This window comes from Dendrobates tinctorius, unplaced genomic scaffold (assembly GCF_039654945.1).
Source record: "Dendrobates tinctorius isolate UK_male_01 unplaced genomic scaffold, ASM3965494v1 ptg000016l, whole genome shotgun sequence".
NCBI lineage: Eukaryota > Metazoa > Chordata > Amphibia > Anura > Dendrobatidae > Dendrobates > Dendrobates tinctorius.
The window spans coordinates 5,698,248-5,722,535 of record NW_027361684.1 but is presented as its reverse complement, the minus strand read 5'-3'; the positions used below and the strand labels follow the sequence as shown (position 1 = coordinate 5,722,535).

Below are 24,288 nucleotides of genomic sequence, written 5' to 3'. Positions count from 1 at the left end.
ATAAATTCAATACAAGTTAAGAGAATTTAAACAGTGACATTAGGAGTGAGGACCTTTTACACTATACCTCCCATGTACTCATACTCCAACAGAAAAAGTGGTTGAGCATCAGTGCATTCAATTTCTTCCAATTGTTGGCCAGGTCCAGGTGGATGGCCAACGGAAAGACAGCCAGCAGTCATCAAAAAGCAGAAGTGACTGCTGCATGACTTGGGGTTCAGACTGCTTGACTGACTTGCAAGGGGTGAGGTGAAAGACAGATGTCCATGGGCCAAAGGTGCAAAATCTACGCTTTCAGCAAGGGACCGGGTGGAAGACAAAGCAAAGGAACTGAAGGCACTCTCAGCCAACCGATCTAAAACCATCTCTACTTTTTCTGGCCTCACCATTCATCCAGCAGTACTCGTGCCTACGAAATTACGCAGAACATCTGTGTGCACCAGAGGAACGTGTGTCATTAGGGCACGTAGCAGGCAGGACTGTGGAGTCGTTAAGTAAACCTCCGACTCCTCAATTTCACTGACTCCCTTCTCCACAGCATTGCCTCACTACTGAGCATGTACAGTGAGGCAAAAAAGTATTTAGTCAGTCAGCAATAGTGCAAGTTCCACCACTTAAAAAGATGAGAGGCGTCTGTAATTTACATCATAGGTAGACCTCAACTATGGGAGACAAACTGAGAAAAAAAAATCCAGAAAATCACATTGTCTGTTTTTTTTTCATTTTATTTGCATATTATGGTGGAAAATAAGTATTTGGTCAGAAACAAAATTTCATCTCAATACTTTGTGATATATCCTTTGTTGGCAATGACAGAGGTCAAACGTTTTCTGTAAGTCTTCACAAGGTTGCCACACACTGTTGTTGGTATGTTGGCCCATTCCTCCATGCAGATCTCCTCTAGAGCAGTGTTGTTTTTGGCTTTTCGCTTGGCAACACGGACTTTCAACTCCCTCCAAAGGTTTTCTATAGGGTTGAGATCTGGAGACTGGCTAGGCCACTCCAGGACCTTGAAATGCTTCTTACAAAGCCACTCCTTCGTTGCCCTGGCGGTGTGCTTTGGATCATTGTCATGTTGAAAGACCCAGCCACGTTTCATCATCAATGCCCTTGTTGATGGAAGGACGTTTGCACTCAAAATCTCACGATACATGGCCCCATTCATTCTTTCATGTACCCGGATCAGTCGTCCTGGCCCCTTTGCAGAGAAACAGCCCCAAAGCATGATGTTTCCACCACCATGCTTTACAGTAGGTATGGTGTTTGATGGATGCAACTCAGTATTCTTTTTCCTCCAAACACGACAAGTTGTGTTTCTACCAAACAGTTCCAGTTTGGTTTCATCAGACCATAGGACATTCTCCCAAAACTCCTCTGGATCATCCAAATGCTCTCTAGCAAACTTCAGACGGGCCTGGACATGTACAGGCTTAAGCAGTGGGACACCTCTGGCACTGCAGGATCTGAGTCCATGGTGGCGTAGTGTGTTACTTATGGTAGGCCTTGTTACATTGGTCCCAGCTCTCTGCAGTTCATTCACTAGGTCCCCCCACGTGGTTCTGGGATTTTTGCTCACCGTTCTTGTGATCATTCTGACCCCACGGGGTGGGATTTTGCGTGGAGCACCAGATCGAGGGAGATTATCAGTGGTCTTGTATGTCTTCCATTTTCTAATTATTGCTCCCACAGTTGATTTCTTCACTCCAAGCTGGTTGGCTATTGCAGATTCAGTCTTCCCAGCCTGGTGCAGGGCTACAATTTTGTTTCTGGTGTCCTTTGACAGCTCTTTGGTCTTCACCATAGTGGAGTTTGGAGTCAGACTGTTTGAGGGTGTGCACAGGTGTCTTTTTATACTGATAACAAGTTTAAACAGGTGCCATTACTACAGGTAATGAGTGGAGGAAAGAGGAGACTCTTAAAGAAGAAGTTACAGGTCTGTGAGAGCCAGAAATCTTGATTGCTTGTTTCTGACCAAATACTTATTTTCCACCATAATATGCAAATAAAACGAAAAAAAACCCGACAATGTGATTTTCTGGATTTTTTTTTCTCAGTTTGTCTCCCATAGTTGAGGTCTACCTATGATGTAAATTACAGACGCCTCTCATCTTTTTAAGTGGTGGAACTTGCACTATTGCTGACTGACTAAATACTTTTTTGCCCCACTGTATATAAAGAGCAGCGAAGATTCATCTCAACTAAAAGCCAAGATCCTTAGATCAGGAACAGAACAGACATTTATAGGACATTTCCTAACTTTCCAAATTCTTATAAAAAAAATTTACAGCACATCCTGCACTGAACTCCTGTACCCAATTTATAATATACTAGCTGAAGAGCCCGGCGCTGCCCGGGCATAGTAACTAACTGTGGTTAGTTATAGCAAATTATAATTATCCTCCATCTCATAGTCCCGTGCCCATATACCCATCATACATATTCGCCATCCCATAGTCCAGTGCCCATATACCCATCACACATCCTCCATCCCATAGTCCCGTGCCCATATACCCGTCATACACATCCTCCATCCCATAGTCTAGTGCCCATATACCCATCACACATCCTCCATCCCCTAGTCAACCATTATGACATCATAATGAGCGGCGGGGCTGGCAACCTATGATGACATCAGCATTGCCATGGCAACCATTATGACATCATAATGAGGGGCGGGGCTTGACACACACACACTTTTTTCCCATTATGTAGATAGGGGCAAAATTGTTTGGTGAATTGGAACGCGCGGGGTTAAATTTTCAATTCACAACATAGCCTAGGACACTCTCGGGGTCCAGACGTGTGACTGTGCCAAATTTTATGGCTGTAGCTGCGATGGTGTGGATGCCAATCCCGGACATACACAGATACATACACACACACACACATACACACTTTCAGCTTTATATATTAGATTTTGGGAGACTGAGTCGGTCCATTTTATACCGACTCCACCAAAATGGACATCGACTTCAACTCCACAACTCCGACTCCACAGCCCTAGCAGCAAGCACAGATAGACCATGTCCTCCCTCTCCCTGCAGCAGCTACACCACCACCAGCAGCAACACAGCCACGTCCTCTATTTGATGCTCTCCTCATTGTTTTCAACACAAAAAAGTGCAGAGTATTACACGGCCTGTATTCAGAGAGATGCCTACACCGCCACGTCCACCTCCTCTACTTGGACCTCCGCCTCCTGGTTCAAGACTATTCTATTTTCTTTTTTTTTTATTCTGTATTACTTTAAATAATTTCCCTATCCACATTTGTTTGCAGGGTAATTGTTCTGCTCTTGCCCCATTTAGCTTCCTTTTGCAGCCCCCTAGCCCTGACTATAACCATATGACCATTTTACAGTGATTTTAAAGCACCGAAGTTCAGGTCCCCATTAGCTTCTATTGAGTTGGGTCTGGGGTCAAGTTTGGACCCAAATCAAACTTTTTACCGTATGTTTGTTGAACCAGGCGAACCCGAACATTCACGGGTTAGCTTATCTCTATTCCATGTCACTATTTAGTTGTTATTTAGATATTGTAGTACTACAAGTATTGTTCATTTAATAGTAATATTGTTTGGATACTGTTTCAAAGATTTTGCCCAGAACTCAATCCAACCACTTTTGTTTGTTATTTTATTCAGTATGAATAATGCGTTGTGTAGCCATTTTTGGAGTTTCTTTTAATTTAAACAACGATTGTGAGTAAACTATTTCCCTAATCGCTGAATAATTTATTCACACTAAATCAAGTCTTACTATGTAGAAATACTTGTCGTTTTATCCATGTTTTTTCTACTATTGTTTTCCAGTTATCCGTTACAATTATTAAAAACCCAATGATGAACATTCTGGCTGTCATCATTGGAAGTTCTGTTGGAGGAATTTTGCTTCTTTTGATTATTGTTATAATTCTTGTAAAGGTAAGTTACAGAAAATAAATGACTAAAATGTTTTATTCTCTGAAATTTATTTAGTGCATTAGTTTGTTTTGTAGATTAGAAAATGAAAAAGCGAAGAATTTCATGAACAGATTAGAATGAGCAGAGATTATCAAAGAACCTGTCATTTACTCTATTCATTTTCTATTCTATTGCAATGACCCATGTGCAAATTTGTTAATAATGCAATTGCTTTGGAGGAGGGAGATCTTTCCCCTCACAGCAAGGGATATAGGACCAACCTAGTTCACAGAGCATTATGTGATACCTGTGAGAATTACACAGATAGCATGTTAAATCTGCTTAAATTGGAAAAAAAAAGAAAAGGTTAATAGAATGTTAAAAAATATTAAAAAAACAAAAAGTTTAAAGTGGTCGACTGTGCTTTTGTGCCTGCCTTAAAGGGAATCTGTCACCCTTTTTTTGGACTATGAGCTGCTGGCATCGACATCAGGGGCTTTTCTACAGCATTCTGTAATGCTGTAGATAAGCCCCCGATGTAACCTGAAAGATGAGAAAAAAGAGTTAGATTATACTCACCCCGGCGTCTGGTCCGGTCCGATGACATTCATCCACGCAATGCCGACTTTTATTCCCCATTGACTTGCATTGGGGTTGGGTTTCGGACGAAACTCCGACTTTTTTTTGCCCTAGTCGGACCAGTTTCATCTGAAACAAATTTTGTTTCATGAAACCCGATCCGACCAAAGTCGCTCAACTCTAGTGTCGCGGTCCGGTTCGGCGCCTCCCATCTTCATACGATGCCGTCCTCTTCTTCCCTTCCAGTCGTGGCTCCGGTGCAGGTGCACTGCAGTATTCTGCTCTGCCCTCAACAGGGCAGAGCAGTGCGCCTGCGCCGGAGCCACGACAGGAAGGGAAGAAGAGGATGGCATCGTATGAAGATGGGAGGCTCCGGACCACAACACCCATCGGACCTAGAATGGACCGCCCTCCCGGTGAGTATAATCTCTCTCTTTTTTCTTATCTTTCAGGTGACATCGGGGGCTTATCTACAGCATTACATAATGCTGTAGATAAGCCCCTAATGTCGATGCCGGCAGCTCATAGTCCAAAAAAAAGGGTGACAGATTTCCTTTAAGAAGGCAGACACTGTTGAAATAGAGGCCATACAAAGCACAAAGTGACTATGTCTTCTTTATTAAAGTCGATGGCCCCATGAAAGTTCTGCCCGAATCCCATTTTTCACGGCTTCAGATAGAAGCTCAGACAAAGCCACTGAAATGTGGCCCAAACAAAAATTAGAATCTGGCCTTACAGATGTACACTGAATTGCGAGAAGGGAGGGGAGATTTCTTTCTATATTTATTTTTATGTATCAGTTTAGTGAAATGAGGAGTTTAAAGTGGATCTGTCACCAAATTTTACAATATAAACTGTATATATCACAATCTCTTATACCTGATAAGGATGGTGTATTTACTATGCAAATCCATTTCTGAATGGCTGTATAATTCTTAATGAAAGTTAAACTAAATTTTCTTAAGGGGCCTCCCTGCTAAGTTCTCACACTGCTCAGTACAAGCTGCAACTGTCAGTCAGGCTGGGTGGGCAGAGACTAAAAACACTTGGACTTATGATCTATTTCTTTATATAGCTGAACTCAAAACATTTAATAATTATACAGCCAGGGTTATACAGCCATTCTTACTTAAATTTTCAAAATAAGTACACAGGTCACGTCAGGACTAAGGCATTTATTTAATGGTGTATACAGTTTATATAGTAAAATCTGATGACAGATCCATTTTGGCATTAATGGTTTGGAGACTAGGAAAGGTGTTTAAACACATTTTTTGTAAGGTTACAGTTGAAAACACCGTTGGGCATTCTTTAAAGTTTAAGTGCCCTCAGCTTACATCAGTAAGTGCTCCATAATCAATCCCCTTTGCTCATGAGTGACTACTTGTGGATGGATGCTCAAGTGGAGGGGTTGTAGAATGCTTAAAGTGGATATCCAGGGCTGCTTATTTCTCCATCAGGAGTTGAACAGCACTAATGACGATGTGTTTGTACATACTGTGAGAAAAAGTGGTCAATCATTAGGAAGCATCGTACATGTGTCTTGCCAGGTATGATCAGACACAACATATTTATATGTTTTTTAATTTCACCTCTGCATTGTGGAGATATTAGCTTGTAAAGTTTAGGTTATATTTTATGCTATGTTAAATGCAGGGGGGCGTTACCAGAGATTTTTTAATGAGGGCGTGTACTTCTTCCCTGCATGAGGTTGACCAATCATAAGCAAGCAGCAACATACAGAGGAAAGAAGGGAGATGCCCTCACAAAAGCTTAGAGCAGGTTTCTAAGTGCAGTGTGAGATATGTAATGACAGACAGTCTGATCTCCTCACTGGTCTCACTGCAAACCTGAGTGTGATTACAAACTGCTCTCTTGACACTCCACAGAGGGAGGGAGGGGGATACAGCAAAACTGATCTTTGTCTTATTTCGAACACGTCGGCAGCTGCAGCTCTCCTCTGAAAATGTTGTCATCTCAGTTTATTTATACCCCACTTACTGCCCTTATGTGACAGCTGAAGGTATTAGTGATCTCTTCTTTGCTCTACTCCTGTGACTTGGTAATCACACACAGCTCTGAAGTTAGATCAGTGAGGAGAGTAGAATGTCTATCATTACATGTCTCATTCTCAAGACAGCCTGCTTTAACCTGTTATGGGGGCGCGTTTTTTCCCCCTATCTGTTGTTGCCTGCCTATGATTGGTCAACCTCATTCAGGGTAAGATGTACACACCCCCAGTGAAAAATCTCTGGTATTTCCCCTTGGATTTATCATAAATTATACTCTAAACTTTACAAGCCAAAATCTCTGTAATGGAGAGGATAATTTAAAAAATATAAACTACATTTTACTCTACTCTGCAGTCACTGTTCAATTATGTGGCCAGTTTATCATGCTAAACGTGGTGAAAGGTGCTCATTAAGCAGAAAAAAATGGGGCCCTCAAAAAATAATCAACATGCTATTTCAGTGATGGCAAACCTATGGCACGTGTGCCACAGGGGGCACGCAGAGCCCTCTCTGTGGGCACACATACCAGGCATGCCACCGCACACACTTCACTCCCTTCTGATGTTCAAATGTCTTAGATGATAATACATTTAAACCAGGGGTGGGGAAAATTCGGCCCGTGGGCCGCATGTGGCCTGCAATGACTTTTCATGCAGGCCGCGGAAATGTCCCCAGGGTTCACAATACTCGGGCGGCAGCCGTATCCTGCCAGCTGCCAGCCTTTTAACCCCCAAGTGCATGGTGCGCAGTTTTCATTACAGAACACTGCCTGCACATGAATGAAGATGTTATTGGGGTGGGCAGGGTTAGTGTCCAATGCGTTCCCGGCCTCCTGTCCCGGAAGAGGAGCTGCTGCCAGAGAGTCCAGAGTGATCTCTGTGCCGGCCGCTCTGTGCCTGTCTGCTGGTGATTTCTGTGCCCACAGCTATGTGCCTTTCTGACGGTGATCTGTGCCCCTCAGCTATGTGCCTCATGTGATCTCTGTGCCCCCTCCCAGCTATGTGCCCAATATGATTACTGTGCCCCCAACTATATGCCTCTGTGATCTCTGTGCCCCCTGTGATCTCTCTGCCCCCCAGCTATATTGCCCTCTGTGATCTCTGTGCCCCCCAGCTATGTGCCCCCATGTGATCTCTGTACCCACCCCTGTGATCTCTGTGGCCTCAGCTGTTATGAATGGGTCATCGAGGAGGAACAACAAAAAGCTAAGTCCCAGAAAACAAGAGAGGTTGGTCACTATGCAGATTGCAGATCCCTGATCTTAACCACACAACTAACAGTAGCAGTGGAGCATTCCTATGTTGTTCCTAGGTGCCTCGTCACCGCCGGAGGACTACATAAACCTAAAGCAAGAAAAGGGAAAACTAACTGCCACAGAGCAGACCCCAAAGGAAAAGACAGCCCCCACACATGTATTGACGGTGAAGCAAGATGAAAACACAAACACAGGCAGGAAAATAGGCTGAGCAAACGATGGGGCCCGACTAACTAGAAAGGACAGGAAAGGAAAGCCATTGTCTGCAATCTGCCAAAAAGCCCTACCAAAAATAATGTCCAACACGTCTGATAGCAAAATTAACCCTGAAGTCACTAGTCTTCTCCCACTATATCAGCACTCTGAAATATTCTGAAACAGAGCAAAAAGAGGCCAATCTAATAAGGGACAAAAAGGCAAATTTGGCAAATACAGATAAATAGGAGTGGAAGTTCAGCATAGCCCCAGCAGGGGCAAGCTGACCACACAAGAAACTGAATTGACCAACAAGCGCAAGTGTGAACATTAGCAAAAAACAAACTTAAGAAGACTGGAAGAGAGCTGAAGTCCAAGACCTGAGAAGCAGACTGAATCACCAGCACTAGGATAGGGCATCGGCTGTCTTATATCCAGTCTGATACTCCAGAGATCCAATCGGTATCCTTCTCATCAGGTGGCAGATCACTACCACTTAAACCAACCTCACTACCTCCTGTCACCACCAGAGGGAGAACGGAAGGAGAACTCTCAACTGGTGGAGCAGAAAATGAGCTCATAACACCCAGCTATGTGCCATCCCTGTGATCTCTGTGCCCACCCCTGTGATGTCTGTGGCCCATTTATGTGTTGTCCCTGTGATCTCTGTGTCCCATAGCTATATGTCCCCTTGTGATCTCTGTGCCCCCCAGCTATGTGCCTCCTGTGATTTCTGTGCCCCCAAGCTATGTGCCCCCCTGTGATCTCTGTTCCCCCTGTGATCTCTTTGCACCAAACTATATGCCCCCCTGTGATTTCTGTGCCCTCCATCTATGTGCCTCCTGTGATCTCTGTACCCCCTCAGCTATGTGCACCCCTGTGATTTCTGTGGCTCCCAGCTTTGTTCCCCCTGTGATCCCTGTGCCCCCCTGCTATGTGCCCCTCTGTGAAATTTGTACTCCCATGTGATCTGTGTCCCCTGTGATCTCTGTCCCCTCCAGCTATGTGCCCCCCTGTGATCTTCATGCCACCCTCCAGTGATTTCTGTGTCCCCCCGGTGATCTATGTGCCTCCCCAGAGATGCTGTCAGCCCCAGATCCAACGTGCGACAATACTCCAGTGGCCGAAGAGGAGTAAAGATTTTTGAGAGAGGTGGGGATAGGTGGCTGCTTTATTCAGAGGGAGTGTGTGTGTATCTGTGTGTCTGAATTTGTATATATTTTGCAGAGGAGCAATGTTTGTGTTTAAATAATTTGTAGAGGGGCAGTGTGTGTGAGTATATACTTTGAAGAGAGGTTGTGTGTGTGTGTAAGGGGGAGTATTTTGGTCTTATATGATGTAATGTTAAATTGCCTTATTGGCACTTTCTGATAAATAAGTGGATTTTGGGTTTCCGTTTCGGCAATCGGTCTCTAAAAGGTTCGCCATCACTGTGCTATTTGAACACAATAAAATAAATGGAAGATGACTGATTAGTGTATATTCAAAACTATAATAGCTGATAATTTGCATACTATTATTGTAGAAGTAACACAACTCTGCATTAATAATATGCAGATTATCACCTAGCATGATTTTCAATATATGATACAATCATCTTCCTGGCATTTAATAGTGTTCCAAATGACTATACAATGATTATATTGTAATTAATACCTTCCTGTCCTTGTTACAGTGTGGTTTCTTCAAAAGAAAATATAAAAATTTTGACCAGAATGAAGTGGAATGACAAAATCAAAGACGACCAAAAGGTTCTACAGGAAAGAAGACATACCCACTATACTATTACTAGAAGGCACTTAGTGAGATTTAGGCTAATGGGACATGAGCTATAACACATATTCCAGAGTATTAAACTATTCACTATTATGAAAAAATCCATTATACTTAATAACTCAAAATTTGTGAAAAATATTCATACTTTATTAATGATCAGGTGACAACAAATAGGATAATAACCAATAACCATAAAAACTAAGGGTGCACACCCAGGAACATTTTGACAAATGTCCAGAGGGATTAAGTTGGTCATATAGAGTTATTAGGTGCATACCATAACCAAGGCATTGCACAGTTAATATCATGTGACGTGAGTCACTATAGAAAATTTTAGTCCCAGAAGTGACGAGAAAGACTACAATAACCTATAGTAATAATATATACTACTTACTGAATAAGTAAAGGGAGGTCAAACAATCCGAGGTCAGGTTCAGGAAATTGCGCAGGACAACAAGATGAAGTCAGAGACGAAATCCAATTCATGAGCCGAGGTCAGGAAAACCAGAAAGACAAGACAGTTTACAGGGAGCAGGCACAAGCGAAGTCAGGTCACAGGCAAAGAATCTAAGTCCGGGAAAGGAATAAAGTCAGGCTGGGTCAGGCACAGAGCACAGATGGATCCGTCTAAGGCCGGTTTCACACTAGCGCATTTTCAGCGCGCGCACGGCCGGGGGTAGCTCCGCCCCCGATCCGGCTCTCTGCCCGGCGTGCCCGCCCCTTCCTTGTAGCGCCGCCTCCTAGCGGACAGCGGCGCCTGCGATCGGCGCACCCTATCTTTAGCATAGGGTGCGCCGATCGTGCGCAGGCCGTGCGCTAGTTGCGCTTTGACCTGCGCTGCGCACTTTTGACGGTGCGCCGTGCGCGCCAAAATCAAACTTTTCGGATTTTGGCGCGCACGGCGCACCGTCAAAAGTGCGCAGCGCAGGTCAAAGCGCAACTAGCGCACGGCCTGCGCACGATCGGCGCACCCTATGCTAAAGATAGGGTGCGCCGATCGCAGGCGCCGCTGTCCGCTAGGAGGCGGCGCTACAAGGAAGGGGCGGGCACGCCGGGCAGAGAGCCGGATCGGGGGCGGAGCTACCCCCGGCCGTGCGCGCGCTGAAAATGCGCTAGTGTGAAACCGGCCTAACACAGGCAGCAACAAGTGTACGATTGGCACTGGATGGAGAAGCTAGCTAAGAAGAGGACTAATCAAGGGAAGTGACCACAGATGATCAGATCACAGACCCAGCACACCAAAACAGACTGACAGCTTCCACACAAAATTAACATAGCAGACAGGAACAGTGTGGAGATGACATATGCCATATGTAGGTCAGAAGATAGTATAAAGTGCTAGTGTATAATTATGCTGATATTATATATTATATAACTGAAAATGAATTTTAAAGTGCTAGTGCAATGGCACAGTCTTGCAATATCGCATATATAGGTCAGAAAAGTAATATAAAGTGCTATTGCATAATTATGCTGACATTATATATATATATAACCTGAAATGAATATAAAGTGCTAGTGCAAAGACACAGTCTTGCATTATTGCATACATCGGTCAGAAAAATAATATAAAGTGCTAGTCCATGATTATAATAATTATAATTATTAATGTTTTCCTAGGTGTACTCCCCTTGTTTTATGGTTATTGGTTTGTTATCCTTTTTTGTTGTCACCTGATCATTAATAAAGTATGATTATTTTTCACAATTTTTGACATATTTGGGTTTTATGGTGGAAACTATTCCTCTATTTTTTCTGGCTATTTTACCGAATGTCGAATTTCCAACATAATACAGTCTGCTTTTTGGCATGTGGACTAACTACACGCATTGCAAGGCTAATATTGTATGTAAATTCCACAGAAAATCTTTTTTTTCCCTCATTTCCTATCTCAATATACAGTCATAGTAGTTTTCGCATCAACCTAGTCTTCACTTATACTGCAGGTATAAGATCTGTTGGTGAAAGTGAAGGATATAATCAGTTATATGTTTTACTACTTTATGTCTATGTACTTCAATTATAGTTTACTACAAGGCTGTGTAAACAATTTTGGCTCCCCCGAGCACGAATCAGGACATTACTAAAACCAAGCAGGATTGCAAGACTACTAAAAGAAGAAAATAATCAATCCTCATCCTAAAAATATGTGCTTACCTGGTTTTTAACTATGTTAACACATCTCTGCTCTTCTATTTATGTATTGCATTGTTCGAAAACAGTATGGATCATGCCATATACAGTTTCCCAGGCTTAAGATATTGAGGTCCCATCATTAGGATAGGTTATTAATATCAGATGGGTGCGGCCCGACACTCAATGTCTTCACCATTCACCTGTTTTCAGCTTTAGCAACAGGGAATGGAGCCAAACAGCACATCCCTGTACACTGTTTAGTGGCCGTTCCTTGTTACTACAGCTCAGCTCCATCTGGAGTGAATAGAAGCTGAGCTGTGGTACCTGGGAATGGCCACTAATAGTGGAGCTGTGCTATGAACATGTATAACTTATAATCACAATGATTTATTGTGTTTTTCCGATGTGTCCGTATAAAATATTGTTTGTCCGTGATTTTTTTATAAGCTGTCCAGAAAAACTAAAAAGTCAAGTTGGCAACCCTGAACTTGAACCGTAGGGATGCTGGGTGCTGGATCTTCACTAATCTGATAATAATAACCGATCCAAAGGATAGGTCATCAATATCTTAACCTGTCTATTATCATTTTTTAATTTTGTTATCCCAATTGATTCTGTACCTTGGATTTGATGGATCATCAGCGACCTTACAACTCCTTCTTATTACAATTCTCTTCCAAAAAATGTATGTGTGATACTGCATGCATCTAACTAATAGTCAACTATTTTAGAGGAGTGATTTGTCTTCAATTTTGAGGGATTTTGAACAGTCATGTTTCAAGCAAATCATATGTGCCTTAAGAAAGAGTCAGACGGCTGTATCACTCGGACGAAGATCACAAACCAAAGCTCGGACAGGCTGGTGACTCTCCTGACCCAAGCATGAGCATGACAGCATGTATTTCGCAGCCGTCACGCTCAGGTCGGGAGAGAGCTGTGGCCAGTCCGAGAGTTGCTTTGCGATACTTGTCCGCCTGACTCTTCCCTGATATTAAGGTCTATGCTAAAAATGTTGTATCTGAACTGTGACAAACATCCAGCAGGTTTGGATTTTTGTGTCTATAATGTCACCATTTTATAATGTCATGTGTCGCAATGTATCCCCACTGATAACCATTAGATGCAATTTTGAAGCGTGACATTATGATATTCTGTCCAAAACTACACCAGTAGCCCTAGCTAAAATTGATGAACAGTTGTCACCATTCCCTTTGTCAAATAGGTCTGTTCCCAATATTTGCTGACAGTGTTGGGGCAAGTTCTCACGAGTGTTTAAAAGTCGTCAGAGTTCCATCAAGAAAAAACAGACAATTTTTCATCTGCATTGTCATGTGTATGCCATCCGAATGGCATTGGTTTTCATACATCTGCATTTTCCTATGTTAAGAATTGCAATGTATCAGAAAAAATCGGATTCTATTTGGATTCCACGGCTTAGAATGTGAGTCTCATCCGAAAAATGGACGACACTACTGCATGCTGCAGTTTTCTTGAACATCCCTAATGAATGACATTGGTCTTAGTTCTGTCCGTGTTAGGTCAGTTTTTTTCAATGGACAGCACTCAGATTGAATACACGGCCGTCAGAACGTAGCCTTTGACAGTTTAAATAAATATAAGAGTGGGACAACACAATGCTCCAGGAATCTTATTTCAGATTTAACTATGTTTGTTGTAAAACTCAAGTCTTATTTTTTTACTAGCTTGAAACCTCTTTATGTTTATCTGTACATTAATTTCATAACCCGATCTCATGTCAATTTCATTGACATATGTAAATTCTTACTGTACTTGTCAAATGGAAAAAATGAGTTCTAGAACCACATGTTTTAGGCTGGAATTGTCTGCTAGAACTTCTTGCTTTAGTATTGGCACAAAGTATCCTCCCAGTACTAGATAACCTCAATATACAGGGGAACCATCTCCACCCACAGACTGGACGTTCTGCTTATTGTTGACATGTAGGATCTGTAGAACCGGTTATCAAGCATAGATAGTGCCATAAATATAATTATATAGTAGGTCACATCTTCATATAATCTTATACACCCAGAGTCAAAACTGTGCCACACCTGAATGAGAACAGAATGCACTGGCATGAGCAATACCAAGATCTACATAAATAATTTAGAGCCGGTGAGTAGGTTAAGAGGCTCTTTGGAAGACAGTCATCATGAACAGTGTTGGTTGACTGATCAGACAAGCTGTTATTATTGTGAGTAACTCTCGAACCAGGAATCAAGAATTACATGTCTGATGTATGGCTGTCAATAAACCAATCCTGGCTCATAAACAATAATGCCAGTCTTTCATTTAGTAAGTCAATCAATTAGTTGGTATCGTTTTGGAGTATGGGAGGAAACCAGCATGTCTAAATGGACCCCATACTTTTGAACTCAAGAGAATGACCTAAAACTAGAAGGGAATCGAAAAAAAACAAAACATAACATTGGAAAGTACTGTATATATTTTTCTGTGAGATTAGAGATACATGATTTAGAAAAAAAATGCTAAATGAAAACATGTAAAAAATACGGACCTCTTGGATTTTTTTCAAATGTCATGAGTGAATATTTCTCTAAACCGCCATACACAAAGTTGGCAGCAACCGATTTCGGTGGAACTGGCCGTTAATCAGTGTGCGTTTATGACAGACTCCCAACTGTCTGCCAACTAATAATGTAAGGGGAGAAAAGATTTATTCATTTAGAATTTAGAGAGTAGCTGTCATTTTAATTTTTATTTCGTAAATCAGTAGCACTTAAGATATGATTATAAGCAATTTTGTAATATATCAGAGAAATCTGCTTCTTTCTCCCCCGGACGGATCAGTCTCTCAAAATTCTCAATTCGTGGATAAAATCTGTATTCAGTGACAAAAGATCCTTACATTATTGAGATAAGAGATGACACTCCTGATATTGATGAGATTTTATGCAAATAGGAGGGAGAAACTTTCTAGCTTCGCCTTCCTCCTCCCACCTACATAAAATCACATTATTCCAGTGGCCATGGAACACTGACCTTGCCATTGGACCAGGGTCCTGTGAATCGATTCGCTCTTCCCTGTTGAATAATCTTATAATTACTTCTTTAAAAAAATTTGGAACATGACCTGTATTACAAACTTTGACACTTTCACTATTTGGAACTGAATAAAAAAAATATATATAAAAACTAATTTTTTTCTTAAAACTTTTTATAGGCATTGTCCAGTGAAAATAAGTTATTACCTACCCTCAGGATAAATCGGTGGACTCGTCTAGTTTGGCAAAACAGGCCACTTTTATCCCCATTAGCCCCATTTAATATGAGGCAGGTACCAAACTACTGATTCATTCATTCTCTATGGTGCTGCTAGAAATAGCTGATCATCAGACAGTGATACCTGTCACTGCAATCCTGCCTCTGATGAAACTGAACCTGGCTGAAAATTCTTCCTGAAAAGACAGGAAATATGAGTCTAAAAAAAGTGGTCAGTGTGAAAATTGCAAAGATTTCTCATTTTGTTTAAAAAAAAAAAAAAAAAGCACGAATGCAGGGTGCCAGTTGCTTGCTATGGCACCTAGCGGTCTGGTCCCGTCTTGATGCTCATATGAAGCACATCCACAGGCTGGGCATATACAGTGGGGAAAAAAAGTATTTAGTCAGTCAGCAATAGTGCAAGTTCCACCACTTAAAAAGATGAGAGGCGTCTGTAATTTACATCATAGGTAGACCTCAACTATGGGAGACAAACTGAGAAAAAAAAATCCAGAAAATCACATTGTCTGTTTTTTTTTCATTTTATTTGCATATTATGGTGGAAAAAAAGTATTTGGTCAGAAACAAGCAATCAAGATTTCTGGCTCTCACAGACCTGTAACTTCTTCTTTAAGAGTCTCCTCTTTCCTCCACTCATTACCTGTAGTAATGGCACCTGTTTAAACTTGTTATCAGTATAAAAAGACACCTGTGCACACCCTCAAACAGTCTGACTCCAAACTCCACTATGGTGAAGACCAAAGAGCTGTCAAAGGACACCAGAAACAAAATTGTAGCCCTGCACCAGGCTGGGAAGACTGAATCTGCAATAGCCAACCAGCTTGGAGTGAAGAAATCAACTGTGGGAGCAATAATTAGAAAATGGAAGACATACAAGACCACTGATAATCTCCCTCGATCTGGTGCTCCACGCAAAATCCCACCCTGTGGGGTCAGAATGATCACAAGAACGGTGAGCAAAAATCCCAGAACCACGCGGGGGGACCTAGTGAATGAACTGCAGAGAGCTGGGACCAATGTAACAAGGCCTATCATAAGTAACACACTACGCCACCATGGACTCAGATCCTGCAGTGCCAGACGTGTCCCACTGCTTAAGCCTGTACATGTCCGGGCCCGTCTGAAGTTTGCTAGAGAGCATTTGGATGATCCAGAGGAGTTTTGGGAGAATGTCCTATGGTCTGATGAAACCAAACTGGAACTGTTTGGTAGAAACACAACTTGTCGTGTTTGGAGGAAAAAGAATACTGAGTTGCATCCATCAAACACCATACCTACTGTAAAGCATGGTGGTGGAAACATCATGCTTTGGGGCTGTTTCTCTGCAAAGGGGCCAGGACGACTGATCCGGGTACATGAAAGAATGAATGGGGCCATGTATCGTGAGATTTTGAGTGCAAACCTCCTTCCATCAGCAAGGGCATTGAAGATGAAACGTGGCTGGGTGTTTCAACATGACAATGATCCAAAGCACACCGCCAGGGCAACGAAGGAGTGGCTTCGTAAGAAGCATTTCAAGGTCCTGGAGTGGCCTAGCCAGTCTCCAGATCTCAACCCTATAGAAAACCTTTGGAGGGAGTTGAAAGTCCGTGTTGCCAAGCGAAAAGCCAAAAACATCACTGCTCTAGAGGAGATCTGCATGGAGGAATGGGCCAACATACCAACAATAGTGTGTGGCAACCTTGTGAAGACTTACAGAAAACGTTTGACCTCTGTCATTGCCAACAAAGGATATATAACAAAGTATTGAGATGAAATTTTGTTTCTGACCAAATACTTATTTTCCACCATAATATGCAAATAAAATGAAAAAAAAACAGACAATGTGATTTTCTGGATTTTTTTTTCTCAGTTTGTCTCCCATAGTTGAGGTCTACCTATGATGTAAATTACAGACGCCTCTCATCTTTTTAAGTGGTGGAACTTGCACTATTGCCGACTGACTAAATACTTTTTTTCCCCACTGTATAGTACAAATTATCAAATAATTGCAGTTTAAGTACTAAAAGTCAAAATCAATATTGCCATATCCAGAACAGTCCAGTCTATCAAACTCTAAAATTATTTAATCCATAAGGTAAATGTTGTAATGAAAAAAAAATGAAATAAAAAGCAATCAAAACATATGTATGCCAAAATGTACCAATAAAAACTACAGCTCCTCCTGCAAGAAAGCAAGCTCTCCCACAGTTCGATGGAAAAATAAAAATGTTATGGCTGTTGGAACAAGGTGACACAAATCAATTTTTTTTCTTCCAAATTTTAAAATTTTTAAGTCACTAACATAATAATAATAATAATTTGTCACCTAATTACGTCCGTTAGAGGTTTTTCCCATTTTTCAACACTTTATATGGTAAAATCATCTAGTGTCATCCAAAACTACAACAACCAAGCACTTATAATGACTATGAAGATGAAAAATAAAAAGGTTATGCTCTTGAAATAAAGGGAGGAAAAACGAAAGATAAAAAATTAAAAATGGTCCAGTCCTTATTATTATGTGTATGGCCAGGTGATAAATGCCAGTTTTGTGTTATCATGGTTGTCCAGAATGTCTTATTTCACTATTTGCTTCCGAGACTCTAACAGCTCACGGATGAGCAGCAGAACAGCCCATTCAGGAGTGTAATTATTACATATTTATATCTATGTTCATAAATCTGCTTTTACTCAGCACCACACCTAAAACAAAGCTAAATTTACTGCTATGAAGTCGTTGTGCGTCCAAAGAAGCTAAATCATCTGCTTAGTAATCTCACACTGTGACCATAAGGAGCAAGTTCAAAGAATCAACAAAGAAGAACACTTGGTAGAGCCCAGAAGGGTATAGAAAGAGGAATGGCGAAAGTGGCGCCAGAGAGAGTCCACAATAAGAAGACTGGGGTACAAAAAAAGGACATGCACCTTGTTTGCAAATTTTCAGACAAATCATAATGGGAAATTATGTTACAATACTATGAGCACTATTCACAAAAAATAAAGTCCCGTACGACCTCTTTAAGGTTTAGAGCTTGTGCCAGAAAAATATTCAGAAATTCAGAATTGAGAGTCCTCAGTGGTTGATAACTTTTAATGGCAAATTGAAAAGATGGTAATGCCACGCCCCAGACGCCGTGGGATACTTGGCACCGGGCTTGTTAACTTCAATGGGAAATGTCACAGTGGCAGTGACCCGGTCCGTGGCCTCAGGCGGTTATGTAAAGTGGGTTGAATGGAATGGGGATAAAGTTTCTGTATTGATTCATGACGCCAGTTGGAGTGTTCGACTGTAGTATAGCCGGCACTGCAGAAGATCCCTGGAGGAGTAGATGGTGATGGCAGTGCAGATATTTAACCCTCTCCAACCAGGGCCGACCCCCAGAGATTGTGATGGAAGTAGAAGGCACAGAGAAATCAGGCAGGAGACAAGGAAAGTCACTTTATCATATACTGTTGTTCAGGTGCAGGTAAAAGGAGATATTACAACTCTCACCAGGTTACAGTCTGTTCTACAGAATGGGAGTTATCCTCTCTCTCTGGTGTGACTCAGTGTAAGCTTCCTGCTATTCTAATCACTTCTGGGACCAAGGCTTCCCAGAGTCTAAAACTTCCAGTATAGCCTCTACTCACTGTGTATTTCTCCTTTGGCAACTTGCAGCATGGATCCTTTGTGTGAGCAGCTCAAGTTCCCACTTGCACTATTCTTCACTGATCCTAGTTTGCTGCAGTCTTTCCGGGGAGAAAATACTATGCTGATAGTTGTATAATCCCACACAGTCTCTCAGCTTACCACCCTGCTCTGAAAGCATGGATGGTCTAGGGGCTGACACCCTGATGCTTATTAGCTCTCACTCCTGGATCGAGCACATGTGTCGTCATGGCTTCCAAGAGTTCTTCTCCTCCTTCTTCACACTGAAACAGCTCTGCTCCTCCCCCTCCCAGTTAGGGTATGTCTGCAAAGCTCTAAGCTTCAGACAAGTAAGGGAGGGAGGTGAATTGTGGGTGTGTGTTGTGGTCTCTAGCAGAGAATACATAGCTCCCATTGCTCACAAAACACATACAAAACAGTACATATTTAACCCTTTTGTGGCGACAAAGATGCAGGGTGCCACATTAGCAAATTTCAAGCTTTCGAGACTACTCAGGTCTCTTCATCAGGCATATAGACTAATACAAAATCTGAAGAATCTCATATTTATACACAACACAGCACAGAACTGTCATTATGGGAGAGTGATAACAGTTGTGTCCATAAATATTGGAACAGTTCAGAGATAAGGAGTTAAAGTTTCATTGTCCTTTGATTGGGGTCTGGTTCTGTGTTGTGATGCCCCCACAAGGTCTGAAGAGCAAATTCCTTAATTGATGTAAAAAGACATAAATCCATGCGAGTGTGTCAAAGGTCATCATGAGTTTTTACTCACAGACTCTCCTCTCTGAGATGTGAAGTTACCTTTCAATACAAGTAATTTCATGTCTATGGTGCTGTGATCAGGCATACAAAAATGTTTGGGCACAGGTAAATCCATTCTTTTTTCTCTAATTGTGTGGCGATGAGAATTCATCCTTGTTCTCAGTTTTTGCCCGGTCTTCCCCACATACAGACCCCCAGTTGGACATTTAGTACAAATAATTAAGTACACCACATTAGATGTGATGCAGCTGAAAGTACCTGGGATCTTGTAGTCCTGAAGTGAATTGAGGATCTTTATCTTGTCCGTGGACATTATAAATGGACAGCTTGTGCCAAGAACTGGGCCAAGGAGGTGTAAAATATTTGTGTCATGCAGTTCATTTTAGCCTGTTCCTTTAATAAACGTAACCCTTTAATATACTACATCTTTACATTTACACTTATTTAGCACCACTAATAAAAAATATGTTCTTCCACCATATTGTCTGTACATAACTACAAGTCATAGCGCACACTTTAGGAGATCCTGAGCTAGACATTCTCGTCTTGCTTCATTTTCATGATGACACACGGAGACACAGAAGATTTAATTACAAGGCGATGCCCTTTTTTTGGGAACTGATTATTGAGACATTTAACCTAAGAGTGATGAAGAATTCTTGATTGAGCAATGACTACTGAATATTTTAGACTGGAGGAACTGGTTGGTTTTCTCTTTGAAGTCACTCAGCAGTATATATACTCGCTTGTCCTCTATCACTGCATTCACAGTGCTTAGATTTCGGCAGAATCACATCTTCGCTGTCATTCCTTGGAGAGAAGGAAGGTATGTAATATTCACTATTACTAACTGCACTATTGAATTATGTACTAATCTACATAGGGATATTGTGTATATAGAGCAACTCCTCAAAGACACATTTGTAAATTCAGTTCACCACTTTACTGGGTTATCATGAAATAAGGCACTAAATTGTCACTGTGCAAACAAATGTGTCTTCTGAATTTAAAAGGAAGCTTTTATCAAATTTATGCTCTCCTATGTGCTACTGATGAGTTATTTACTTTATTTCTTTAAAGAGGTTGTCCACTACTTTTAAATTGATGCCCTATTCTTAGGAAAGGCCATCAACGTCTGATCAGCCAGGGTACCGTACTCGGCATCCCCACTGATCAGCTGTTATTGGTGCCGGTAGCCGCTGGCTAAAATACTTGCGGAGCTTGGCCGTCTACTTGTAGTGGCCACCGCGGGATACTACACATTTGCCTCCAATTCAATAGGAGGTTGATGTGCAGTAACAAGCCACAATGACTACAAGTAGACAGTCAATGTCCGCATGTAAGCACTTCCAGCCGGTGGTCACAGCTGCCAACTCAGATAACGGCAGCGGGATGAAAGAGAAAAGCAAAGGTATAACCTTAATATACAATACCCCCTACAGTCACAGCCACCAACACGGATAACAAATGATGGGCAAGTGTGCCGAGTGCCAGACCCCAGCCAATCAGACATTGATGCTGTATCCTAAGAATAGAGGGCATCAATGTAAATGTAGTGGACAACTTTTTTAAGTCATTTGTATTATAGCCCTGGTTAAATTCTGCAGTGCTGGAGTCCTGTTCATTATGTGCACCGCTGGCAAGTTCTTAAAAGGGTTCAAAATGCAATAGGCAGCATCCAAACAGGTGTTGGTCCAACTGTTGTACCATCATAGGTCGAAACATTCTTTTGTATATGGCAGAATAAACCAAGTCTTGATTGGAACATCACCTGTTTAGACGCTGTTTACTACTTGTTAAACTATATTGTTCCTTGTTTTTTTGGACTTTGTGTCCCTCTGAAAGAGAATGCTGTGGGCGATAGCTCTACTAAGTCCTAAAGCTGGTTGTCTGGGATTTGTATCTTGATGAACTTTCTAATTCTTAAATGACTAGGAGATATACTTCAGTACATGGCAGGGGACACTAAACAATATACACAGTGGTAGTGTTTAGCTCTGTACATTGCTCACATCTGGTTTTGTGCCCCCACTAATCTCATGTTGATGACCTATCATGGATAGGTTATCAATATATAAGAAATACCTATAAATTACTCCTTAAACCAAAATAAATACCAAACAATCAATATATGCAAACATATCCAGTTTTTATTAATTACAAACAAATATATACACAACTACTTAAATAAAAAAAAGTTAGAAGCACCCCATAAAATACAGAAACAAGGGGCAGTGTGTTAAATTGTAAATTTCGCAATGACTAAATGTAATCAATACAATGTATGCTATGAGAATCAAGTGGTAGAGGTACAATGCAAACACATATACATTATAATTGGATATATAATATAGGAACTAAAAACAGGATTATAAAACTAGATGACATGATAAACATAATAAAAAAAAAGCCTTGATTTGAGAATGACCCCTCAGCGAGAGATCCTAAAACTATACAGCAGTGCTTTAGCACCAGTACCCACCACAAGCCATAAATAATAGACCAAAGACAGACCACACTGCCCAGTAACCGGACTCACGTTTTGCATATAGCTTCATCATATCAATATATAAGTACTAGACAACTTGTAATATGCATAAGCTGCAACTCCTACCAACCCGCTACTGATTGAGAGCTTTCTCTCCATACTGTGCATGAGTAGATAGCTATCAAACTACAGCAAATGTGCAACATGAACACTTGCACAAGATAAACAGGGATTTATTGAAAGCAGTTGAAAAAAACAACTCTCTGATCTGGAATTATTTTATGCTGCCATCAGATAGGATTTTATTAGCCTAGTGACTTATTACCTTTAAGCAAAGATCTGAATCTGTTATATCATATACAGATAATCAATAATTATGTTGTTGAAGCAAAACCAAGATGTAAATGTTATCAATCTACAAGATTCTTCAGCTTTTTTAAAGTCTGAAATTTGATATTAATCAATCATTACTCATTGTCCTTTCCAGTTAAGAATGCAGATCTTCGTTAAAACCTTGACTGGCAAGACCATCACCCTTGAGGTGGAGCCCAGTGACACAATTGACAATGTGAAAGCCAAGATTCAAGACAAAGAAGGCATCCCACCTGATCAGCAGAGATTGATCTTTGCTGGAAAACAGCTTGAAGATGGTCGCACCCTCTGTGACTACAATATTCAGAAAGAATCCACCCTCCATCTTGTGCTTCGTCTGAGAGGTGGTATGCAGATATTTGTCAAAACCCTGACTGGCAAGACCATTACCCTTGAGGTGGAGCCCAGTGACACTATTGAAAATGTGAAGGCCAAGATCCAAGACAAAGAAGGTATCCCACCAGATCAACAGAGATTGATCTTCGCTGGCAAGCAGCTGGAGGATGGTCGCACTCTTTGTGACTACAACATCCAGAAGGAATCTACTCTTCATTTGGTTCTTCGTCTAAGAGGTGGTATGCAAATCTTTGTTAAAACCTTAACAGGCAAGACCATCACCCTTGAGGTGGAACCCAGTGACACCATTGACAATGTGAAAGCCAAGATCCAGGACAAAGAAGGCATCCCACCTGATCAGCAGAGGTTAATCTTTGCTGGAAAACAGCTTGAAGATGGCCGCACACTCTGTGATTACAATATCCAGAAAGAATCCACCCTTCATCTTGTGCTTCGTCTGAGAGGTGGTATGCAAATATTTGTCAAAACCCTGACTGGCAAGACCATCACTCTTGAGGTAGAGCCCAGTGACACCATTGACAATGTGAAAGCCAAAATTCAAGACAAGGAAGGTATCCCACCAGATCAGCAGAGGTTGATCTTTGCTGGCAAGCAGCTTGAAGATGGCCGCACCCTTTGTGACTACAACATCCAGAAAGAATCCACTCTCCACCTTGTGCTCCGTCTCAGAGGTGGCATGCAGATATTTGTTAAAACCCTGACTGGCAAGACCATCACCCTTGAAGTAGAGCCCAGCGACACCATTGACAATGTGAAAGCCAAGATTCAAGACAAAGAAGGCATCCCACCAGATCAGCAGAGGTTGATCTTTGCTGGAAAACAGCTTGAAGATGGTCGCACACTCTGTGACTACAACATCCAGAAAGAATCCACCCTCCACCTTGTGCTCCGTCTGAGGGGTGGCTGTTAGAAGCGAATGCTGAAAATACGCATTTAAAATGGAAAACAATGGAATTCATGATTCATTTGCTTGCACATTTATAACATTCACTCTAGTTATATGGGTTTGAGTAATCATTTAAGTTTTTCGATAAAGCTATCAGTATGTGGTTCTATGGTCTTAATTTTTTTTATAAAATTGTCTGATTAAAAGAATTTCAAATTAAATTTGTTTCATTTTATGGCACTTAATTTAGATCTAAAAACTGTTAAGTAGAAACTTTTCTTTATTGATGTTTCTTTGGCTATTAACTTTAAGGAAATATAACACTCTGGTTTCACAGTAAGGCTGATCAATGAGTGGAACAGGCTGCCACGAGTGGTGGTGAGTTCTCCATCAACAGAATTCTTCAGAGGCTGGACAGACATCTGTCTGAGATGGTTTAGTGAATCCAGCATTGAGCAGGGGGTTGTTAATGATGACCCTGGACGTCCCTTCCAACTCTAACATTCTATGATGCCAAAGCCATTGGCTTTCATTAAAAATTTGATGTCCTAAGATGGGTGGAGAATCTCGAGCCCGTGGGCAATAAGACCTTTTATCTAGCCTCCCTGGGCAGAATCCTGGGGATTATAGACATTAGACCAGCAATTGTGTTTTGATGGCCAGCTGTCTTTT

At 41.5% G+C, this 24,288-nt stretch overlaps 2 protein-coding genes and 1 long non-coding RNA gene across 3 annotated transcripts in view; 2 read left to right on the top strand and 1 right to left on the bottom strand.

Annotated features, from left to right (window-relative positions):
• ITGAE (integrin subunit alpha E) overlaps positions 1 to 10,122 on the top strand; it is a 265,900-nt gene extending 255,778 nt beyond the window's left edge. Inside the window, exons 31-32 of the mRNA XM_073565319.1 lie at positions 3,811 to 3,921; positions 9,617 to 10,122. Coding sequence (XP_073421420.1) covers positions 3,811 to 3,921; positions 9,617 to 9,670 — 165 coding nt within the window. The 3' untranslated portion in view covers positions 9,671 to 10,122. The remainder of the gene's footprint in view (positions 1 to 3,810; positions 3,922 to 9,616) is intronic.
• LOC141079405 (uncharacterized) overlaps positions 1 to 10,167 on the bottom strand; it is a 91,860-nt gene extending 81,693 nt beyond the window's left edge. Inside the window, exon 1 of the long non-coding RNA XR_012228379.1 lies at positions 10,112 to 10,167. This is a non-coding gene — a long non-coding RNA (uncharacterized lncRNA). The remainder of the gene's footprint in view (positions 1 to 10,111) is intronic.
• A 10,045-nt stretch (positions 10,168 to 20,212) lies between these two features.
• On the top strand, positions 20,213 to 23,837 carry UBB (ubiquitin B). Its single transcript, XM_073565344.1, has 2 exons — positions 20,213 to 20,339; positions 22,489 to 23,837. Exon 2 carries the CDS (start codon positions 22,495 to 22,497, stop codon positions 23,638 to 23,640), a length of 1,146 nt encoding a protein of 381 aa, XP_073421445.1. The 5' UTR covers positions 20,213 to 20,339; positions 22,489 to 22,494; the 3' UTR covers positions 23,641 to 23,837.
• The last annotated feature ends 451 nt before the right edge of the window (positions 23,838 to 24,288 follow it).